The sequence below is a fragment of the Schistocerca serialis genome, chromosome 1 (genome assembly GCF_023864345.2).
Source record: "Schistocerca serialis cubense isolate TAMUIC-IGC-003099 chromosome 1, iqSchSeri2.2, whole genome shotgun sequence".
NCBI lineage: Eukaryota > Metazoa > Arthropoda > Insecta > Orthoptera > Acrididae > Schistocerca > Schistocerca serialis.
The window spans coordinates 868432970-868454704 of NC_064638.1; the positions used below are offsets into that span (position 1 = coordinate 868432970).

Sequence of the window (21735 nt, forward strand, 5' to 3'; positions counted from 1 at the left end):
TGGCCAGTAGTGTATATAGATTGGGCCTTTGCACTTCCTTTTTCAGATTTTGTAGCTTCCGTACTACTTTAAAAAATTTCTACGTTTCACTCACCAACTCGTATAAAGGTCCCATTTCGTTGGTTGTTCAATCTTGTTCTCACGGTTACGTATCCCTTGACATTCTGTACCCAGAAGTACGAATGGGGCACTAATTTGAAATCTTTTGGCAGTGGAGAGAGTGTCACGACACTTTATCAACTACAGACTCCATCTACTATGCATCCACAATATGTGTCTTTAATGCAGTGGAGTCCATTGCCGGCCGCGTTTTCAGTTTGCTGATCACTGCTGATTCTTCCGCTTTTCGCAGCAGTTTCCCACCCCAAAGGCAAGAGGTTGCCCTGAAACTCTGTCCGCTCCTCCGCCCTCTTTGAGAAGCCTTTGGAGGAGCGAGGATGACTCGTTATGCCAGAAGTCCTTGGCCGCAATTGCTGATGATCTTTATTCAGAAATAAGTGGTGGATCTCGTCGAACCAGAAGCCAGGACGTTTTAGTTACTAGTCAAAGGGGCTACTCTTCTTTCCTGTGTGGCTAGATTCTCATGCTGTGATTCTCAATGATCAGTTCTCTGTTTTTCTCTTCATTTACCGTTTTAATCTTAGTTCTTGAAATTAAAATTGCCGTGCGGTTAAAGGCGCTTCAGTCTGGAACCGCGTGACCGCTACGGTCGCACGTTCGAATCCTGCCTCGGGCATGGATGTATGTGATGTCCTTAGGTTAGTTAGGTTTAATTAGTTCTAAGTTATAGGCGACTGATGACCTCAGAAGTTGAGTCGCATAGTGCTCAGAGCCATTTTTTTTTAAATTAAAATTCTTCATGCTTAAAGTGATAAACCCTCAGCCACGGGTGCCTGCGCCAGCTAGACTGCTACAAAGCCATGTGAGCTCCTTTAAGGTGATGATTAATATTTCGTTTGCTGAGCTTGTTGCGATGTTGAGAAATTCTACGTAAATTTAGCTTCCTGGCATTTTTCTAGTGCTTCTGTTTTTACTCTCATCTTATTGGGTTTTGTATAGAAACTGATTTGTTCGTGGGATATGCCTATGTTTTTAACGCCTGAAAAACATAATGTACGATCGTCAGATCTACAAGCTTGATCATACAGTTATGTGAATGTTTACTCTATAATATTTTAATTGTTAACTTTTTTACTGTTCCAAGACGAAGTTCTGGCCTCCTGGAACTCACTTCGTATTATTGGCGAGAATCTGCCTAGTTGCTATTATTTGGTGTGTCGATTATTTCGCAGTCGGTAACTCCCCTTGCATTCGATCACATAGTAAAATCCAGGTTCATAACTTGATTTCTATTGTTCACTTATGTAGCTTCACTTCAAAATAAAGTAGGAGAAACTGGTCAATCGTGATGTACGAATAATTATGTCAGTTAAAAAATTAGAGTTGCAAGAAATAGTGTTTACATTTAACATCGCGTACTGAGTGTATCAAAAAGAACTTAACGTCTTTGAAAACTGGCACAAACTTATATATACGACATACAAACTTAGTCTTGGTGTCAACTTGAAGGAAAATAGATCAACTTCTGACTCACATGGTACACTAGTACAAAATCACGCCACTACAAGCGCTAGCGGCAGTTGCAGCAAAGATGGCCGTCTTTACCGGTTCTGAGTGTGTTCTCTGTGTGATTTGGTTTGAAGAATCGAAGTATGTAACAGCCCTGTAACGAAATTTTCGCACAGAGTATGGTAAAGTTCCTTCCAGTAGATCTACAATAACAATCTCATTTGGAAAAATTACTACTGTGTTCTGACGTCCGCGATTTCCTAAATGTCCGCTTCCCAGGTAACTGAACGGTCTTAAGTGTGGCAGTTGCCTGGCTCCTGCGTTCACTGGACTGACACCTCTTGACTTTTTCTTTCATGGATTCATCCATCAAGAATATCGTGTTTTTTTTTCCACCCTTACAGGCTTCCCTGCCAGAGCTGAGAGCTACAAGCTACCTCGCAACTGTGCAAGTAACACCCAACATGCTGCAGCGAGTTTGGCAAGAAATAACTTCAGATGGGATGTGTGCTGCATAACCGATGGAAGTCGCATTCAATTTGTTTCGGCTTAAGGTAAAAAGCTTGGTGTATTTTGCTATAAAGTTACACCGAAACAATGTCTGTAAGTTAAATGAATAAATCAGTATGAGTTTTCAAAGCTGTAAAGTCAGTTTTGATACATATGTTATTATCTAAATGATTTGGCTACTTTGCTGTTAAATGTGACTCTATAAATCTTAATGTTCGAGATTGGAACACAGTTAGGTCTTGTAGTGTCTGTTTCTCACTGTGTATCAATGATATTTCATTTGTGCTACACTCTTGGAACTGCCACTTGAATACTGATGACATTAGCAATATGTAAGCGCCAGCTATAAAACGACTGCTGCTGTCGTGTCAGCGTGTAAATGATGTCCTGTGTTTAGTATCACGATAGGCACAAAACATGGGTGTAAAACTAAACCTGTATAAATCGCAGGTCATCTTCATATCATACAGAAAGTGGATCAGTGGACTTTTTCGTAAAACAGTTCACACTATACCTCTCGATGATATCCACTTACACCATCAAAAAAGAGTAAAAATTCTCGGTACAGTTTTGGATGAGCATTCCAGTTGGGAAGAATAAACTGTTACAGCATGCAGGAAATCTCTGTTCTTTTTTTTTAATAAATAACACAGAAATTAGTCCAGTCTTTAGTGCTGCCACTCTTTACTACTGCGATGTAGTTGAACAGCTCACAAATAGTGGAAGCTCCATAAGACTCGAACTAGCAATTAATGCTTGCATAAGAAGTGTGTGTGTGAGTGTGTGTAACATTGGACTGTTTCATACTAGGGTGGACGCGAATGCAGAGGCTAAGTTATTTATACATGTTCTGTCTTCTTCACTGATTTCTCAGTCACATGTGTCCTTACATATCAAATACCTGTCATCATTCCGTAACTGCACTACCAGACTGGAAACGTCCAGCATCTTATATCTTGACTGTACCGCTACATAACACTAAAACTGTCTGTATCTGCCTCTTCATTACAGCTATATAGCTCTAGCACGAACTAACTTCTAACCTGCATCATTTCCAAAACCATTCTGCATTTGAAAGGAGATTAAAGCTTTATCAGTTATCATCTGCTTATCTTCCCCTCTTGGCATATCCCTGTTGTCTTCGTTCTGCCCAACAGCGAATTAGTGTCCCTGCCTTAATGTCAACATTATCTGTGCTTTCCTAACACCGATCTACTTCAATTTTCTTCGTTCCATCTCATCTCTTAATCTTACCCACTCATTTCTCACTCTTCCTCTGACCAATCAATCTCTTCTCCATAGTGATTCCTTCTGTACTGCTACGATACATTTTTGTTAGAAATCACTACTTACATTTGACAAGATACTGGCAGTTCTTAAATTCTACATACATAGGTGAAGGGCTTGTACCTAGGGCATGTTTTTTTAACCATTATTTAACCATTTCATTGCTTGTCTTATTTCCTGTCAAATGAATCACAATACACAAGAGTTTATTAAAAGGCTGTATCACAGAGATCATTCTTCAAAATGTTGTATTTGGCTTAAGATACAATGCGGTGGTGTACCATGAGGCATAACTTAACATAAGTGAACAAGTCGTATGTTACAGCTAGACCCCCTGAGCACAGACCTAAGGCTAATAAACCGAACATCCAAATAAATACAAATAAAAGTAATTTTCCTGGGTAAGAAATTAGACCCAAAGTTCTTGTTAATACACATTTAAAAGCAAAGAATTACTTTTATTGCCTTAGGCCTACGTAGCATTTCTATGTTGTTAGTCTCTGTTGCTGTATTGTAAATGTCCTGTCCTTGGTGTGAAAAAGACTGAAGTTACATGCAGGCTTGGGGTACAAGGCTCTCCCCTGTTCATTATTCTGTATGTATATCTATCTATCTATTATTATTATTATTTTCGATTATTCCCATTTAAAGAGAGCGTTTGAACTTGAATTCCTTTATGATGATTGTTTATGTCTATCTATTATTATTATTAGCATTATTACTATCACTATGTTACTATTGTGCAATGCGTTGGGACTATGTCTGCTTAGATATAAGAAATAGCATGAACACCCTAATTTTACTAGGTGATATAATAGCATAATAAGTAAAAAAACAAAATATAGCAAACTCCACTATGGTTTGTAATCCACGTTGAACTGCTTGTTACGAAACAGCGTCTATTCTTGCCTTCTTTCGATTCAAAGTATTCTTTCTGCTGGCACTGGCGTTGTGTAGGGGCTCCTCCTATCCTCTGTAGCAATGTGTGCCAGCGTCCGCCTGCTTAGCTGGGTGGTAACGTGCTTGCCTCCACTGCACTGGGCCCGGGTTCGATTCCAGGCCGGGTTGGAGATTTTCTCCGCTCGTGGCCTGGGTGTTGTGTTGTCATCATCATCATTTCATCCTCCTCATCGGTTGCAAGTCGCCCAACATGGCGCCGACTGAAATAAGACTTGCACTTGGCGGCCGAACCCGAATGGGACCTCCAGGCTAACAATGCCGTACGATCAATTCATTTTTTTATGTGTGCCAGGAGGTCCCTATGAATTTACAGATGGGCATTCAACTCCACAAATTCCGGCAGAAACTGACAGCACCTTTCTGCATTATCTCTATTGTCACAACGACAATGAGCAAGAGTGTTAAAAGGTCACCTGTAGAAGTTTCGCGTAGACCTTTTGTGAAGGTGCAGTCTAGACTGCATCAAATCACGTGGTAATTTTTAATTCCACACTTTTTCTACGCCCTCACATTGAGTAGGCTGTAGATACTCCCATCTTCAAAGACCACAGTCTTATTCACAGGGCAGCATGAGTACATTCCTGGATTAACGACCACTTGTGGGTCCTATCGCTCTTTGCTGGCCTGCTAAATCTTATTCTCAAAAAAATGTCTGTGACTTGCGTGTGAAACGTAGAAATCAACGTCCCTGCCATCTGGTACCTCTGTAGGGTTTGATGAGTGACCTCATCTGGGTGTGGCGTACTTGATGAACTTTGTACACTCTCTTACTCGCTGGACTCAGGCCATAACCAAGGATGGAAGCAGTGTGCCATACTGGGGTGTTTGCATGATCTCTGCTCGGTGGAGGGTGGTGACTAATTTTTTGTCTGATGTGCTTATCTGACACCAATTGAATCGTGTCCTCAACGTCCGTGTCGAATATTAAGTGTAATTAACCTTAGGTGTAATCCAGTTACCAGGAGACATGGCTCTTTTCGTCCGGTGTGGTTGCTGTTATGAGGGGTGTTCAGATGAAAAGGTGTGAAACAACACTGTGGTTATAGCTGAACTCTTTATTCAAAAGTAATCACCAGAGGCCTGAACGCAACTATCCCACCGTTTCACGAGCCGAAGGATTCCCTGTTTCCAGAATTCCTGTGGCTGTGACGGGAGACACTCCTCCACAATGCCCTTCCGTTCCTCGTCCGAATCGAAGCACTTCCCTTTGAGATGTACTTTCATTTTTAGCGGACCAAACACATTGGAGTCGCAGGGTGACATGTCCGGGCTGTGGGACAGAAGCTCAAGCTCCTCCCATTTGGACTCGGCCATTACACTTTGTGTGACTTTTGAGACGCGTGGACGCGCGTCATCGTGGAGCTGACTCACTCCGTTCGTGAGCAGTCCCAGACCTATTCCTCTTGATGAACTTGCGTAGGCTACAGTGTGTCTCACAGTACATGCCTTTGTTAATCGTGTCTGCATGCCCCAGGAATTCGATGAGTATCAAACCCCGGACGTTGAAAAAGATTGTGAGCATCACCTTGCTTGCTGAGGGCACACTTTTGAATTTTTCAGAGGGAAGTGATGGCTCATCCTTCCATTGCATGCTGTACCGCTTTGTCACTGGCACGAAATGATGGCACCATCACTCATCACCGACAACGACCCATTCCTGGAAGGCGGGGTCTTCATGATACCGCAACAGATGTTTGAATGCCAGCCCCATATGCAGTTCCTTTTGCAGTTCGTTGAGCTACTTTGAAACTCACTGCGCGTACAGCTTCTGTAGCCCAATCTGTCGTGAACAGTTGTCCACACTGTTCCAACACTAGCCCCCATCATCACGGCCAACACTTCACAATGTGAAAAGCCGATCACTTCTCTCTAGGTCGTCTACATTTTCGATGACTTTGGCCGTGGTTAACTTGTTTACCTGGCCTGATCTCGGGTCTTCACTCAAACACTCGACGAAATTCGCGAAAACGGACACACCACCCCGTCACTGATTTGTCGGTCACACATTCTCCCCTGTAAGCGGCCATTATTCCACGAGAAAAATCGGCCGGTTTAACCTTCTTCCGCAGTCAGAAATCTAATAACACCTCGCTGCTCCTCAGTCGTCGAATTTTGCAACGTGAGCGCCATGATGCCCTCAAATCCACTTCCGCATAAAATGGGCTGCTTCTCCCCTTCATCATGAGCCTGCACATTCGCACAGCCACGCCGGACACTACATTCGCGTCCCTAGACGTCGCACTATATTATCCAAAAGTGGCATATGCAAATTTCAACCGACCTGGTTGTTACCATGTTTCTTAACTTTTCATCTGAACACTTCTTATAGTTCTATGTTTGTTGTTTTATGTGTACTTTGATTAGGACACTATTGCCAGCTGTAGCGCAGCCTTACAATATACGTGTTCATTACCTTACACGAGAGTTTCTTGATAGCAAACCTTAATGAGAATCAGTTTGGATTCCGTAGAAATATTGGAACACGTGAGGCAATACTCACCCTACAACTTATCTTAGAAGCTACATTAAGGAAAGACAAACCTACGTTTCTAGCATTTGTAGACTTAGAGAAAGCTTTTGACAGTTTTGACTGGAATACTCTCTTTCATATTCTGAAGGTGGTAGGGTTCAAATACAGGGAGCGAAAGGCTATTTACAATTTGTACAGAAACCAGATGGCAGTTATAAGAGTCGAGGGACATGAAAGGGAAGCAGTGGTTGGGAAGGGAGTGAGACAGGGTTGTAGCCTCTCCCCAATGTTATTCAATCTGTATATTGAGCAAGCAGTAAAGTAAACAAAAGGAAAATTCGGAGTAGGTATTAAAATCCATGGAGAAGAAATAAAAACTTTGAGGTTCGCCGATGGCATTGTAATTCTGTCAGAGACAGCAAAGGACTTGGAAGAGCAGTTGAACGGAATGCACAGTGTCTTGAAAGGAGAGTATAAGATGAACATCAACAAAAGCAAAACGAGGATAATGGAATGTAGTCGAATTAAGTCGGGTGATGCTGAGAGAATTAGATTAGGAAATGAGACACTTAAAGTAGTAAAGGAGTTTTGCTATTTGGGGAGCAAAATAACTGATAATGGTCGAGGTAGAGAGGGTATAAAATGTAGACTGGCAATGGCAAGAAAAGCGTTTCTGAAGAAGAGAAATTTGTTAACATCGAGTATAGATTTAAGTGTCAGGAAGTCGTTTCTGAAAGTATTTGTATGGAGCGTAGTCATGTATGGAAGTGAAACATGGACGACAACTACTTTGGACAGGAAGAGAATAGAGGTTTTCGAAATGTGGTGCTACAGAAGAATGCTGAAGATTAGATGGGTAGATCATATAACTAATGAGGAAGTATTGAATAGGATTGGGGAGAAGAGAAGTTTGTGGCACAACTTGACTAGAAGAAGGGATCGGTTGGTAGGACATGTTCTGACGCATCAAGAGATCACCAATTTAGTATTGGAGGGCAGCGTGGAGGGTAAAAATCATAGAGGGAGACCAAGAGATGAATACACTAAACAGATTCAGAAGGATGTAGGTTGCAGTAGGTACTGGGAGATGAAGAAGCTTGCACAGGATAGAGTAGCATGGAGAGCTGCATCTAACCAGTCTCAGGACTGAAGACCACAACAACAACAACGCTTTATTTCACAAAAACAGACTTGCAAATAAGATACTCACCACTTTCTTTCAGGCTCAGCTGAGGATAATTGTGTGTATGTTGGAGATGGCAATTTTTTCCGATGATCATGGCCACTGTGATGCGGCGAACAGCGTGCACTAGCTGGGAGAGGATAGGATGCCTCAGGTGGTCCGTTGTCAGCGTTTCCAGGTTCCATTCCATCTCGTCCAACCTTTCAAAATAAAATGGAGTCACTCCATGTAACAAATGATATTCGCAATGGTTGTATATCTAGAATAGAATAGTGAATAGAAAAATCAAATTGCCCATTCTCCAGTTTTTATGTTTTCGTTTGATACATGTGTCCTGGTTATTAGAGATGGATCAAGGTATAAGCCTCAGCTATCCCGGTCAAAATTATCAGCGGTATGCGAGTCTGCTGCCACATTTCGGTAAACTGAGCGGTCTCTGTTGACATATTACGGTGCGTTTACTCGTGCGTACCTTGCACCTTGTCGCTGTACGACTGTGCTTTCCCCACACGCAAGTAGAGTCACGCGTGTAGATTGCATGCCTCTTCCTCAACATTTACGTGCGAGTGATTCCATTCACATCTGTGTTCTCTTCGGGCGCACCTACTTCGCGTGGGGCAGGCTACTGTCGCACGGCCACTAGCCGCAGGGTGCACAGGTGTAAACGCACTTTAAGAATGATTGTGCGTTCATTCGTCCAGTACCGTGACAGGAAAAGGATGTACTCTAATACAGGAGCATCATTATCATCGTATGGTTTTACAGACCACACACACACACACATATACATACACAGTATTTTCATAGGTTAACGTTTAAATTTCGTGATCAGATAATGGTACTCGCTGTCACTTTGTGTAAGCCTTTGAGACTACATTTGAAAAGATGGAGCCGGCAGTTCTCCACTATATGTCTGACTGTCTGTTCCTCCGCTTCACACTCACAGGCATTATTATTAATCGTCCTGAAATTAGAGATCAGTTCAAAAACATGACTATAGTACATACTTAATTTACAGACATATTATTTATGTAATTTATCACATCAGCTGTAGTCTCCCAAAATTCCAAGGGGTTTCCAGCGTACAAATTTTGGGGCACTCTTCCACAATGTCTCTGATAGCCTGTCTTGGGAAGCCACAGGTGCACTCCGCAATGGTATTCATTCTTCATCTGTATAGGAAGGTCACAGCATCTCCCATGGTTGGTCTGAATCCTGTAAAGTGTAATTCATGCCCTCCAGGGAGATCACGTTCCCGCGGTTTGTGGGCTTGGAGAAATATTTGGAGCTCTAGTGGAGTGTTATTACACCACTCTTGCGTCCAGGTTCGTGGAGACTGAACTTACGTTTCGCCAGATTTCTAGCTGTACTGAGTGGGGAATTTCTGAAGCGGAATCTGTTGATTTTGACAGCAAGAATATCCTCATGAATTGGCAATTGCTGGTTATGCAGTTTTTATTGTATTCCCCGAGAAGACTATTCTTTCTTCTCAACTTAAGTGGTGGATTGCGGCTCAGAGAAGGTAGGCAGAATAATGGAATGGATTTGATTGTGCCAATAACACAGTCATCACTGTTTTATTTAATCGCATGTCTACCAGCTTCGTGCGGATGTTGTTTATCGAGACAGGGCTGCAATATTCTGCTGCTGAGTAGACAAGGCCGAGGGCAGATGATTGTAAGGTCGAAGCTGCAGAATCCTACGTTGTGCCACATATTTTTTTGCAGAACATCGTTTCTTGAACTCAGTTTAGTTGCAGTATTTGTTACATACTGTTTAAATGACAGCGTTTTCTCAAGTATAACTTCAAGTTACCGTGGCCGTTTGTTATGGGTCAGACATTTACCATCGAGAAATATGTGCAGTTCACCGTTGGATAGGGTGAAAGAAGAGGATTCAGTTTTCTTAACGTTTAGTTAAAGTCCCTATTTATGGAAGCATTACCCCATTCTGCTTATGCCCTCTGATAATACAGTGTATTGGCGACGTCGATTTGTTTGTCCTGTGTTTCTGTCACCCAGTCAGCAGCGTAACTAAACTTCCTGGGCAGTGTGGCTGACATATCAGCAAAATACTAGCTAAATAGTAGCTTGAGGTACGCCATTGTTGAGGGTCTAGTGGTACTGTCTGTAATTGCCTGGAATGGTCTGTCTGTCAGCGTATTATTACGAAGTTGTGCTGTTCTTCTGCGTGGTATTATACGAAGCAGCCGATAAATAACGCCCTACCTCCACACGGTACTATGATCTGCAGATAGTTCAGTAAATACAGCAGAGGTCATTAGTTGGTTCTGGGAGCCAGATTCTATGTAAGTCTGTAGATCCATTAGCAGCCGTTCAGATATTCGCCAAAGAAAAACAAGCAAACAACCGGATATTTTCGGAATCATCAGTACATGGATTCAGTGAATTTTTTGTGGAGTGTGTATTTCGAAGACTTGACTACAGATTATGGATGCATGCGGCTACACATGCATTGATGTATCTGATTCGCTATACATAGAGCGCGTAGGGGCCTGAAGATGGCGGTAATGAGATTCCCGAAACTGGTCGGGTAAATAAAGTAACAACTTTTGAAAACATACGGCTGTTTGGTGATTTTTCCTTGTTAAAAAATTTGTGTTAATTGTCCATGAAAGTACTTGAATCCTTTATGCAGCAGCCACTCAAATAATTTGTACCTCACACTCAGTGTGGCAATATAACGAAACTTTAAGGTTTGTTGTTGGGTTTACCTTATTTTAACATAACAATGACCTTCTGTTGAAGTGAAATGTTTATATTAATCTCTCTGCTGTGTACTATATCTCTGTCTTTGGTTGCTGTCATAAAATAAAATACATGTGTCTTGTTATAGCAACTACGTCGTGCGTATGCTTTATGTTGTGCCCGTTAGTTCTTTCTTGAAGTTTCTGCAGTAGGTTATGGACCCAGTACACGATTCAAGAAAGCAATTGGGTATAGCAGTTTTTTTTTCCGTGACGCCAGAAACGCGTTAGCGTGTGTAGTGTGCTACGCGCGGTTCGTATTGTACACTACTGGCTATTAAAATTGCTACACCACGAATATGACGTGCTACAGACGACAGGAAGAAGATTCTGTGATATGCAAATGATTAGATCTTCAGAGCATTCACACAAGGTTAGCGCCGGTGGCGACACCTACAACGTGCTGATATGAGGAAAGTTTCCAACCCATTTCTCATATTCAAACAGCAGTTGACCGGCGTTGCCTGGTGAAACGTTGTTGTGATGCCTCGTGTAAGGAGGAGAAATCCGTATCATCATTTTTCCGACTTTCATAAAGGTCGGATTGTAGCCTATCGCGATTGCTCTTTATCGTATCGCGACATTGCTGCTCGCGTTGGTAGAGATCCAATGACTGTTAGCAGAATGAGTCGGTTTGTTCAGGAGGGTAATACGGAACGCCGTGCTGGATCCCAACGGCCTCGTATCACTAGCAGTCGAGATGACAGGCATCTTATCCGCATGGCTGTAACAGATCGTGCAGCCACAGCTCGATCCATGAGTCAACAGATGGGGACGTTTGCAAGACAACAACCGTCTGCACGAACAGTTCGACGACGTTTGCAGCAGCATGGACTATCAGCTCGGAGACCATGGGTGCGGTTACCCTTGACGCTGCATCACAGACAGGAGCGAGTGCGATGGTGTACTCAACGACGAACCTGGGTGCACGAATGGCAAAACGTCATTTTTTCGGATGAATCCAGGTTCTGTTTACAGCATCATGATGGTCGCATCCGTGTTTGGCGACATCGTGGTGAACGCACACTGGAAGCGTGTATTCGTCATCGGCATACTGGCGTATCACCCGGCGTGATGGTATGGCTTGCCATTCGTTGCACGTTTCGGTCACCTCTTGTTGGCATTGACGGCACTTTGAACAGTGGATGTTACATTTCAGATGTGTTACGACCCGTGACTCTATCCTTCATTCGATCCCTGCGAAACCCTACATTTCAGCAGGATAATGCACGACCGCATGTTGCAGATCCTGTACGGGCCTTTCTGGTTACCGAAAATTTTCTACTGTTGCCCTGGCCAACACATTCTCCGGATCTCCCACCAATTGAAAGCGTCTGGTCAATGGTGACCGAGCAACTGGCTCGTCACAATACGCCAGTCACTACTCTTGATGAACTGTGGTATCGTGTTGAAGCTGCATGGGCAGCTGTACCTGTACACGCTCTATTTGTCTCAATGCCCAGGCGTATCAAGGCCGTTATTACAGCCAGAGGTGGTTGTTCTGGGTACTGATTTCTCATGATCTATGCACCCAAACTGCGTGAAAATGTAATCACATGTCAGTTCTAGTATAATATATTTGTCCAATGAATGCCCGTTTATCATCTGCATTTCTTCTTGGTGTAGCAATTTTAATGGCCAGTAGTGTGTATACGTGAACGTTTGCTGCATGTTTCTCTTGTGAAATTTTTGCGGTTGTAAATCTGAACTGTTTTACGGGACTGCAATGGATTTTTATGGTATAGAGAAGCTGTGTGGTGCTGAAAATTGAACTATTTGGAAGTTCGCAGTACGAAATTTATTACGTGCGTCAGACGCCACATACGAAGTGTGTATTGGCGACGTAGAAAAACCGGCGGGCTTGCCAGCGGATGCAACATCGGCACAAACAGATGTGTTTAATGTTGCCTTAAAAACTTGGGACTAAGCTGATCGTGCAACGAGTCAGATTATCGTTAGAACTGTAGAAGCAAAAGTAATGGCGTTGTTGGTTGCATGTGAGAGTGCACGAGGTATGTGGAACAAGCTACATGCCCTGCTTGAACAGAAAGCAAAGCAAGCTACGCATTCTGTTCAGTTAGAATTCTTCAATTTTTACACGAGTTCATCCTCGCGATCGCTGTGTCCCAGGCTGTGTTGAGCTGTAAACCGCCGTCCTTGTTGATAGTGTTTTCAGATATTTTTATTTCTTCCGCTTCTTTTATGACGTTATCTCAAAATCCTTTCGTCCTCATAATGACACGTTCCATCGAATAGAATTCAGTGTGGATTTTCTAAAGCGTGTTCTGCCATGGCTGATTTTTGAGGATAGCAGAGGCATAAGCACCTCTTGTGTTCCGTCTTGTGTCGCTCCACAGTGTGTACTGTTTGGGCGGCCTAGTAGCAGCCACACTGACATGGTACTTTGTACACTCCAGACGCTGTAAGCCCTAGATCGTCCGTTACAGGCCTCATGAGCTGTCGCATTTTTGGTGGGGCCTGAACACTGATGAGATATTGTGTCTCGACAAGAACTGACTAATCTTTCTAGACAGTGTCCCACAGAAAGGCACAAAAACGCAAGTTTCTTGTTCTCTTCCTCGGTGGTATTTTTCCTGTATGTCTACCAGAAATAGCCTGTGATGCCTGGAAAATTTTGCGGAGGTTTCTTAGTGCTAGTGGCAGATTTTCAGAGATTGAGACGACTTTAACACGGTGGACGAGGGTTTTCAGAACGCCACGTTTTTATACTGGATGGTGATGACTAAGAGCGTTCAGATGCCGGTCCGTGTGTCTAGGTTTCCTGCACACACTGTGGTTGAAGTTAGCATTATTTTCCGATGAACGAGGACATCAAGGAAGGGCAGTGTACCGTGTATCTCTACTTCCATCGTAAACCTAATGTGATCGTGAACATCATTCAGGTGTTCTAAGAATTCTCCCAGTTTTTCACGTCTGTGGGCCAGGTGATAAACTGTCGTCGACGTAAAGATAAAGTCAACTTGGCTGATCTAGAGCTGTGTTCAAAGCGATGTCTTCAAATTTCTCCATAAAAAGGTTGGTTATGGTTGGAGCTAACGGACTTCCCGTCGCCACCTGTCCAACTGGTCGAAAAATTGGCCGCTATATAGGAAATACGATCACGTCAACGTCTACTTCAACAATCCCACAGTTGGACTATCAAATAACTGGGAGAGAAGATTTATGAAGTCTTTGACAATAAAACGGATAAGTAAGGAACCACATGCAAACTGACTATTACGTATTTCATATTGGCCAAGTTGCAGATGTTTAATTCAGTTGATAAAATCGTCGAAACTCTTGATATGGTGCACACAGCAACCCACATGCGGTTTACAAGCTCTCGATCAGTGCTTCCCTCTCCATCCTTCCGTAACTACTATCCTGGGGTCTCTTTATGCCCTCAGAAACAGTGGATGTTCAGCGTCCTTCTTTTGGATCCCAGGACATGTCGGGATGCTGGACAATGAACTTGCTGACAGGCTGGTCAAATAGGCTACTGGTAGACCAACTCTGAAGATCGACCCGCCGAAGATTGATCTGTGATCAGTCTTATGTGGTAAAGCTTTTGGGATCTGGTATACTGAATTGTGCACCTTCAGTACACCAAATAAACTACATATTATCAAGGAGACAACGAATGTGTGGCTGTCATCCATGCGAGTCACCAGCAGGGACTCAGTTGTCCTTTGCCGGTTCCGCATGGGCCGTACTTACCTGACATATGGTTACCTCCTCCGTCACAAGGACCCACATCAATATCACTGTGGTCCCCACTTGACTGTCGTCAACACCTTGTTGGACTGGTCAATTTTAGCAACTCTGCGGTGGACTTTTAACCTTCCAGCCACACTGCCAACGGTGTTGGGAGAGAATGCCGCAACAGCTGATAAGGTCTTACTTTTTATTCGTGAGGGGGTTTTTATCACACAATCTACGGGTGGGCATCTGGTCTTCTCTCGCAGACCTTCACCCTCCTTCCATTTTAACTATTCCTCACTCCTTCTTTGCTGTTTGTTCGCCTTGGTGTTCGTCGTTTTCCTATCTGTGTTCCTGTAGCCTTATCTTTTCGGCTAGAGATTGTAGTGTGTTGCAGAGTGGCTGGTTCATCCTTTTTTCTTCTTGCATTCAGCCAGCCCAGGCCATCTGCTGCATTATTTTACTATTTTCTACCGCTATTTTCCTTTTATGCCACATTCTTCCCTTTTGTCTTCCCTCTTTCGTTTCCTGTTTCAGTGTGTTTCCAAGTAAATATTCCGCATTTTTTACTTCCCAGACTGTTTTGGGGAATGGTCTGTCTGAGTGTGGAATTAGGGACTCATGACCCTATAGTTGGGCTCCTTCTCTCCAAACCAACCAACCAACCAGTCATTTTGTGGATCTTTGGTAGCCCATACGTGTAAATAGTAGGTGGTCTCGGAACCTGAGGGAGAGGTTTCTTAATTATGACCCCTTCCAAAGATGAATGTTTTAGGAGCTCTGATGTCTTGTTAAGTATTCTTGACGCCGGGTCCCGTGGCAGTTCCCGGTAGGTAGCCTCATCAAGAACAAATGAATTTTAGCATCGTAGTCACCTTTATTCAGAATGATGGATGCAGTGTTCTTGTCAGCTGGCGGACCACGATGAGGGAGTCGTTGCGCAGTGCGCGAGAAACTGGGAGAATTCTTAAAACACTCGAATGGTATACATGACCACATTAGGTTTACGACTGAAGTAGAGATAGATGGTGCATTTCCCTCCCTTGAGTAGGCGCCTTCAGAGCAGCACGTGACCAAGTGCACGATATCGGCGCGGTACCTATACGAGCGTGTGAACAGCAAGTGAAGTGGGTGGCTGTACAGACTTAGACATAAAAGCTGACCGCTGGCCGGCCGCCACAGAGACTAAGTCCGAGTCGTTCACTTAAGGTGGCCAATAAAACTGACCGCCCCTGACAACTCTAAGTCCGGCCGTCTGCACAATCTGGCAACACTGTAAGATGCGGAAGTGTTAGGAGGAAGTGTTGTCTACTTCCGAGATGTTCTGGAGTGTTTGAGTCCGTGGTCTCGTGGTAATCGTGCATTCTAAACTTATAGTCACCTGTTCGCGTCCAAGTGTATTTTTTTTTTTTAACACATTTCTATCTAAAATTATGAGTCTGATTGAACATTGAAGATAATTCGTTTACCATTCTACCCACCAGCTATAACAAGTATTCCAGAAACAATTCCGCAGGACAGCTCGTGGCTGCGTCGCGATCTTAACAGCTTACGCTCGAGCGTTTCCTCGCGCTGCAGCGGCTACCGGCCACCGGCCAGACGCCACCCGCCGCCTGAAATCCGGCGCCGCCCATGTGAACGCGGCGCGACGCTGTCAGTGTATGTATCAATTGTCACTTTCGAATTTGAAGTTCTAGTTATTATCTTGCAGTTAAACACTGGATTTTGCTTACTTGAAAATCATGAACTACAGTAAAGCATTGTAAAATTGAGTCGCAAGTGGAAAAAGGTGTAACATCTGCAACACAACGTTTACTTTTGGTATAACAGAGGGGTGAATGCAGAGGAGGCAGCTAGAATGATTTGAAATGTGTGTGGAGCGAGTGCTTTTGGGAAAAATACGCCAGAAAAAGATATTCTTGTTTCAACAAAGATCGTTCTGGCATGAATGATTTTCCACATTAAGGAAGTCTCGAGTACTGATATATGTGACAGATTACCATTTTACCATCATGCGACATTTACATTCAACAGGCAAAGTTCAGAAGTCTGGTGTAGGAGCACTGCATGCTCTAATTCGAAACAACAAAAATCAACGGAGTGACTATTATTGAACGTCATCAGGTCGCTCATTGAGCATTCGTATGCAGTACTGTTACTGGTGTCGTGTTATGATACCTTTATCCTTAACTTTCTAAGAAGAAATGAAAGGCTGAGCCCCACCGAAAGACGTAAACTCGAGCAAAGAGTAGAGTGAACATAATATTTTACATCTGATAGCTCCAAAAGTGTGTTTTGGGCTACGAATTCTGCCCCAAGGGGTGTGTGCAACACAGCTGGAATTTGTTGACAACAACTGAGACACCTTTCGTCGCAGTGTAAGAAAATCGAGCAACAAGACTACATCTCCTGTCCTACTGCATGATAACGCACTATGTTGATTTGAGAAACAGAACTATCCAGCAGATCGATAGGAAAGTTCTCTCAGGCACTTGTATTGATAGGGAAGTCCTCTCTCAAGCACTTGTCCCTCTCGTCATATATTCGTAGAATTTTAACTTTCCCGCTCTTGATCGATCAGCCGCCAAGGCAATTCATTTCTAGACGAAAATACCCTTAAAACTACTCTGGTTCAATGCCATCGATAGAACCAGTAGGTTTCTACGGGCGTAGAATTTATAAACAACTTTAGCATTGTCAGACTGTTTTAGATATCGTGAAAGAAAATTCTGCTGCTGATTAATTTCTCTTTGATGATTACTATTGCGTTTAGCAAACTAATGGAAAATGCAATTCAAATATTCACTGTACTAATACAAATTAAATTCAGCTTACTACAGAAACATCATGACGGCAGTCTATCTTAATAAAGCATGAAGTGACTGTAAGACGATTGAGCCTATTTTAAGACGAATTGGTAGGATATCACCGACTTTTGTCTTCGGAAAGATCTGTATTTACTTCATTTCCTGTATCATTCGCAAGTATTATGAAAATGTGGCATTTCATAGATAAAATTATGTATTCACAACAACAAAAATATGTCGGAAGAAAACCAAAATGGCATTATGAATTTGGTAGTACCTTAAGGTTTTCGCTCTGACACTAAGGGTTACTGAAAGTGGCAAGACAAATTTTGCTCGAGCGTTGTCTTACGACTCCCTTATTGAGTTTGTATCTGCCTGCTTGTAGCTCTGTTACAAAAGAATATAAATCTGGGTTTCAGCGAGTCTCGAAAGACGAATGAAAGCAGATTGCACCTGGTAGCCAAGCATACCTGGGAACTGGTTTTTTCCTAAAGTGGGAAGATATCCTTTTGTGGTTGAATTGTTGGCAAATGTCAGTCAGACGTATGCCTTTGGTCTAAGCGTTTCGGTGTGTCGAATTTGTACCAATTATTTTTCTACAGATTTCTTCTGTCCCAAATAGAGAGTTGAAGTCTCCCGTTAGTATTTTCACGCCATCTTGGTGAATTTTGCTCATAGTATCTTCGAGTGTGTTCCAAAATTTTTCGACATTTTCGGTGTTTTTCTTATTTCCGATGTTGGTGGGGGCATGTGCATTGATGAGTGTACATATTTTACTGGGGCTCCGAATGAGCATAGTCATAAGTCGATTGTTGATGGGCCGACAGCGGTGGACGAGCGCTTCTAGGCGCTTCACTCCGGAACAGCGCGACTGCTACGGTCGCAGGTTCGAATCCTGCCTCGGGCATGGATGTGTGTGATGTCCTTAGGTTAGTTAGGTTTAAGTAGTTCTAAGTTCTAGGGGACTGATGACCTCCGCTGTTAAGTCCCATAGAGCTCAGAGCTATTTGAACCATTTGATTGTTGATGGGTGTGATTTCTTTGACAGAGTTGATGATAGATCTGTGTTTGAGAAATGCTATGCCGGAGATTGGTATACCTTTCGCTACCTTTTGTTGTATTTGGCTCTTGAAGATGCAATGGTTTCCGCAATGCAAGGTTTCATTGACAGTTAGTCGTGGTTCTTGAAGAGCGAGGATAAGAATTTTTTGTCGGTCGTTTTCTTTTGTGAGATTATTTAGTTTTCGTGCTTGGATCAATGTATCGATGTTTTGTTTTCAAATGTATGTTTTCTACTTGTAGGGAAATTTACCAGAGATCTGCCATATTGTCTGCCTTGCTAACCTGGACTCCCCAGAATTCGAAAATCCAACTGCCCCCGGTCGACAGCCGGGTTGTGTACCACCTGGGGTAAAGTTGACTTTGCTTGCATAGTTGGATTTTGGGTTCAACAGATTGAGTAGCCATTCAGGATTGTGTTGCTATTTGATTCACCCCAAGTATTTGATATCCTCGGTACCACCCTTATGGGGGAGGGTTTCCCCTATCCGACACACGGGATTATTATTATTATTATTAATATTATTATTCTTTTTGTCATTATGTCATCAACAAATCCGATATGGTGTATCTTCCCACCACTGAAATAGATGTGTATTGTTCGATTCAGTATTTCCATCACATAAATAAGGGTTATAATTACGTTACATTGCTACTAGTAGACATATTTCTCACTTTTTCTTAGACAGTTTCTACCTGTTACTCCATCATAGGAATTTATGTTCGCAGAATTGTTGCAATACAGACGTTCAAATTATCCGGTTTCTGTAGTTTCATTTCGATACCAGATCGTTCTAATAGGATTCAGCCAGTCAGTCTTAATGTGGATATCCGACTACGACTCTCAACATATGATAGACTGGGTAAACCACATTCTTAATCAGACTGTTGAATCTAGATCAAATGTCTATGACAGGGCTGAATTCTTAAACACTGTGGAAAATAATAATACAATGTGCTTATTACAAATCCGTTATTTAAATATAAATATATGAACTAACGAGATAACAGTTTATTTAGAGGTGCAGAGCTCCATCCATTATAGCAGAGCAGTGCGAGATTGGTTTCCGGGCCAAGAGAGGATAAAGCTGTTGCCGTTTGTTCCACTATCACCGAACATCAACCAGATAGAGAATATGTGGGCAGAGGTAACAAGGTCATTGCCATGTGGACCTACAAATGCAAGCGACCTTTGGACGAACATAGAAGACGTATGGTGGGAAGTAAACCATCACGCTACACTGTCGACGACTTAATGAAATCAATGTCCCTACGCCTTCGAGAAATCTTACGTAATGATCGTGGGTGGTTTGGTTACTAAAAGTATACTTGGCCACAAAAGCCGTGTGCACAATTATCTGTTAATCGGTCAAGCTTTGCTTTGTCGCAGCTCTTTTGCATAAAAGTCCATTTACTTTCAGTCTCCTCCTTACAATTCTTGCAATGCAAGGTAATTGAAAAATGTCATCCACTCGACGCCAACTGAGGAAGTGACTGGTGCATGTGTTGTTCAACACACAGTAGTTGGCACCCTCACTGGAATCAATGTCTGTTTGTGTGTGTGTGTGTTTTCGTATTCACTCACAATCTGAATCAATACTATTAACATTAGAGAGACAGCCAACAATAAATATTGCATCAAATATGACTGTAAAGTATTTTAATGTGATGCGAAGTTACAAACTGAATTTTTACCCAACCCACGTCCTGCATATTACGTTAAGTAAGATGTATTAACTCCATAGTATCGTTAGCAGAGACAGTGCGCTCTTGTTGTCGAGGCTCGCGACAAGTGCAGCGATTGGCAGTGTCCAATGCCGCCGCGATATGTTTAAATTGGCTGAGCATGGACACTGCAGCAGACGCTTCGCCATAAACAGAAAGAAATCACCTTGGCTCTGACTGCAGTGAGCGGATGTCACTGCCTGCGTGTTCTTATAGTAACCAACGTGAGACTCTATTCACAGGCGCCATAGAGCAATTGCAACGGGTATCATGACAATAGTCATCAGACTATTAACCAATGATGAAATGTCCAATCGATTTGAGTCCCAAGAAAATAGGAACATCCTCACAAAGGAATGTGAGGTGATATCGAAATTTATCCAACATACAAATATTAACTGCAGGGCTTTCATGTATGGAGTAGTAGCACACAAGGACATATTATGTCTTGGTAGTGTATATTTCATTTCGTCTTCTCATATTAACGCCCTTGTTTTAGTATGAAGTGAGAAAATAAACACGAAAAACTAAAGTTCCTGAGAAGCATATCAGTCGTTTCCTCTTCTCATATCATAACTTTTGTTTTAGCACGAAGTAAAAAAATAAACAGTTTAAGGTTCAAATGGTTCAAATGGCTCTGAGCAGTATGGGACTTAACATCTGTGGTCATCAGTCCCCTAGAACTTAGAACTACTTAAACCTAACTAACCTAAGGACATCACACACATCCATGCCCGAGGTAGGATTCGAATCTGCGACCGTAGCAGTCGCGCAAACAGTTTAGGGTTGTGAAGCATAATATGACACCAGATTCTTATCGTAGGCGCTATCGGAAACGCAAAAAGCAGGGAGCTGTCCATTCTTTTGTCCAACAGTCTGTTTCCTTTCATGCATTACTCCCGCTAGGAGATTCTTATTGAAGGACTTGTGGGAATCAAGTTCTTCAGCAGAACAAGCCTTATGTGGTCGTGTTAATTACGGTATGAAAAAAATGCAACAAAGACGAGTTCCCCTAGAGCAGGGAGGATACCAGCTGATGTGTTCTGTGGGTGACCTCGGAAGTGACTATAGCTTCGTCTCAAAGTTGCGGGTGTCAAGGGCCGCAAGATCCTCATTATACGTCAATGAGTCTTATTCGCATTTCTATAACTAGGTTTAGGGGCTAGAGTGCAGTTACTTGTAATACATCTATGCACTGAATGCAAACTAAATCTAATAAATTAATAGCTGCGACAATTATTTGTATTTTACTTGTCTTAATCGGACCGAAATCTTGAAAACGTCTTCACCAGTCGCGATTCACAATTTTGGAGCTTCTCCACTGGTTGAAAATGGTTCAAATGGCTCTGAGCACTATGGGACCAAACATCTGTGGTCATCAGTCCCCTAGAACGTAGAACTACTTAAACCTAACTAACCTAAGAACGAGACACACATCCATGCCCGAGGCAGGATTCGAACCTGCGACCGTAGCAGCAGCGCGGTTCCGGACTGAGCGCCTAGAACCGCTCGGCCACCGCTGCCGGCTCCAGTGGTTGAGTTGGCAAGGTATCTTTGCTGTACAATATTGTTTTTGAGATCACTGTCATTGGCACATCCGCCAGAAGACAGGTATGGCCTGGCTTATTGTTGTCAGCTTTCATGACGGATGTTCTGCCTTTGCTCGAAACGTGAAGACTTAAGGTGAATTCGAACATTC

General features: G+C 42.8%; 1 protein-coding gene across 1 annotated transcript in view; it reads right to left on the reverse strand.

The window, feature by feature from the left end:
• Positions 1-21735, reverse strand: part of LOC126485904 (uncharacterized) — a 201277-nt gene that overhangs the window by 107200 nt on the left and 72342 nt on the right. The window contains exon 3 of the mRNA XM_050108910.1: positions 8007-8179. Within this exon, the coding sequence (XP_049964867.1) occupies positions 8007-8179 (173 nt within the window). The remainder of the gene's footprint in view (positions 1-8006; positions 8180-21735) is intronic.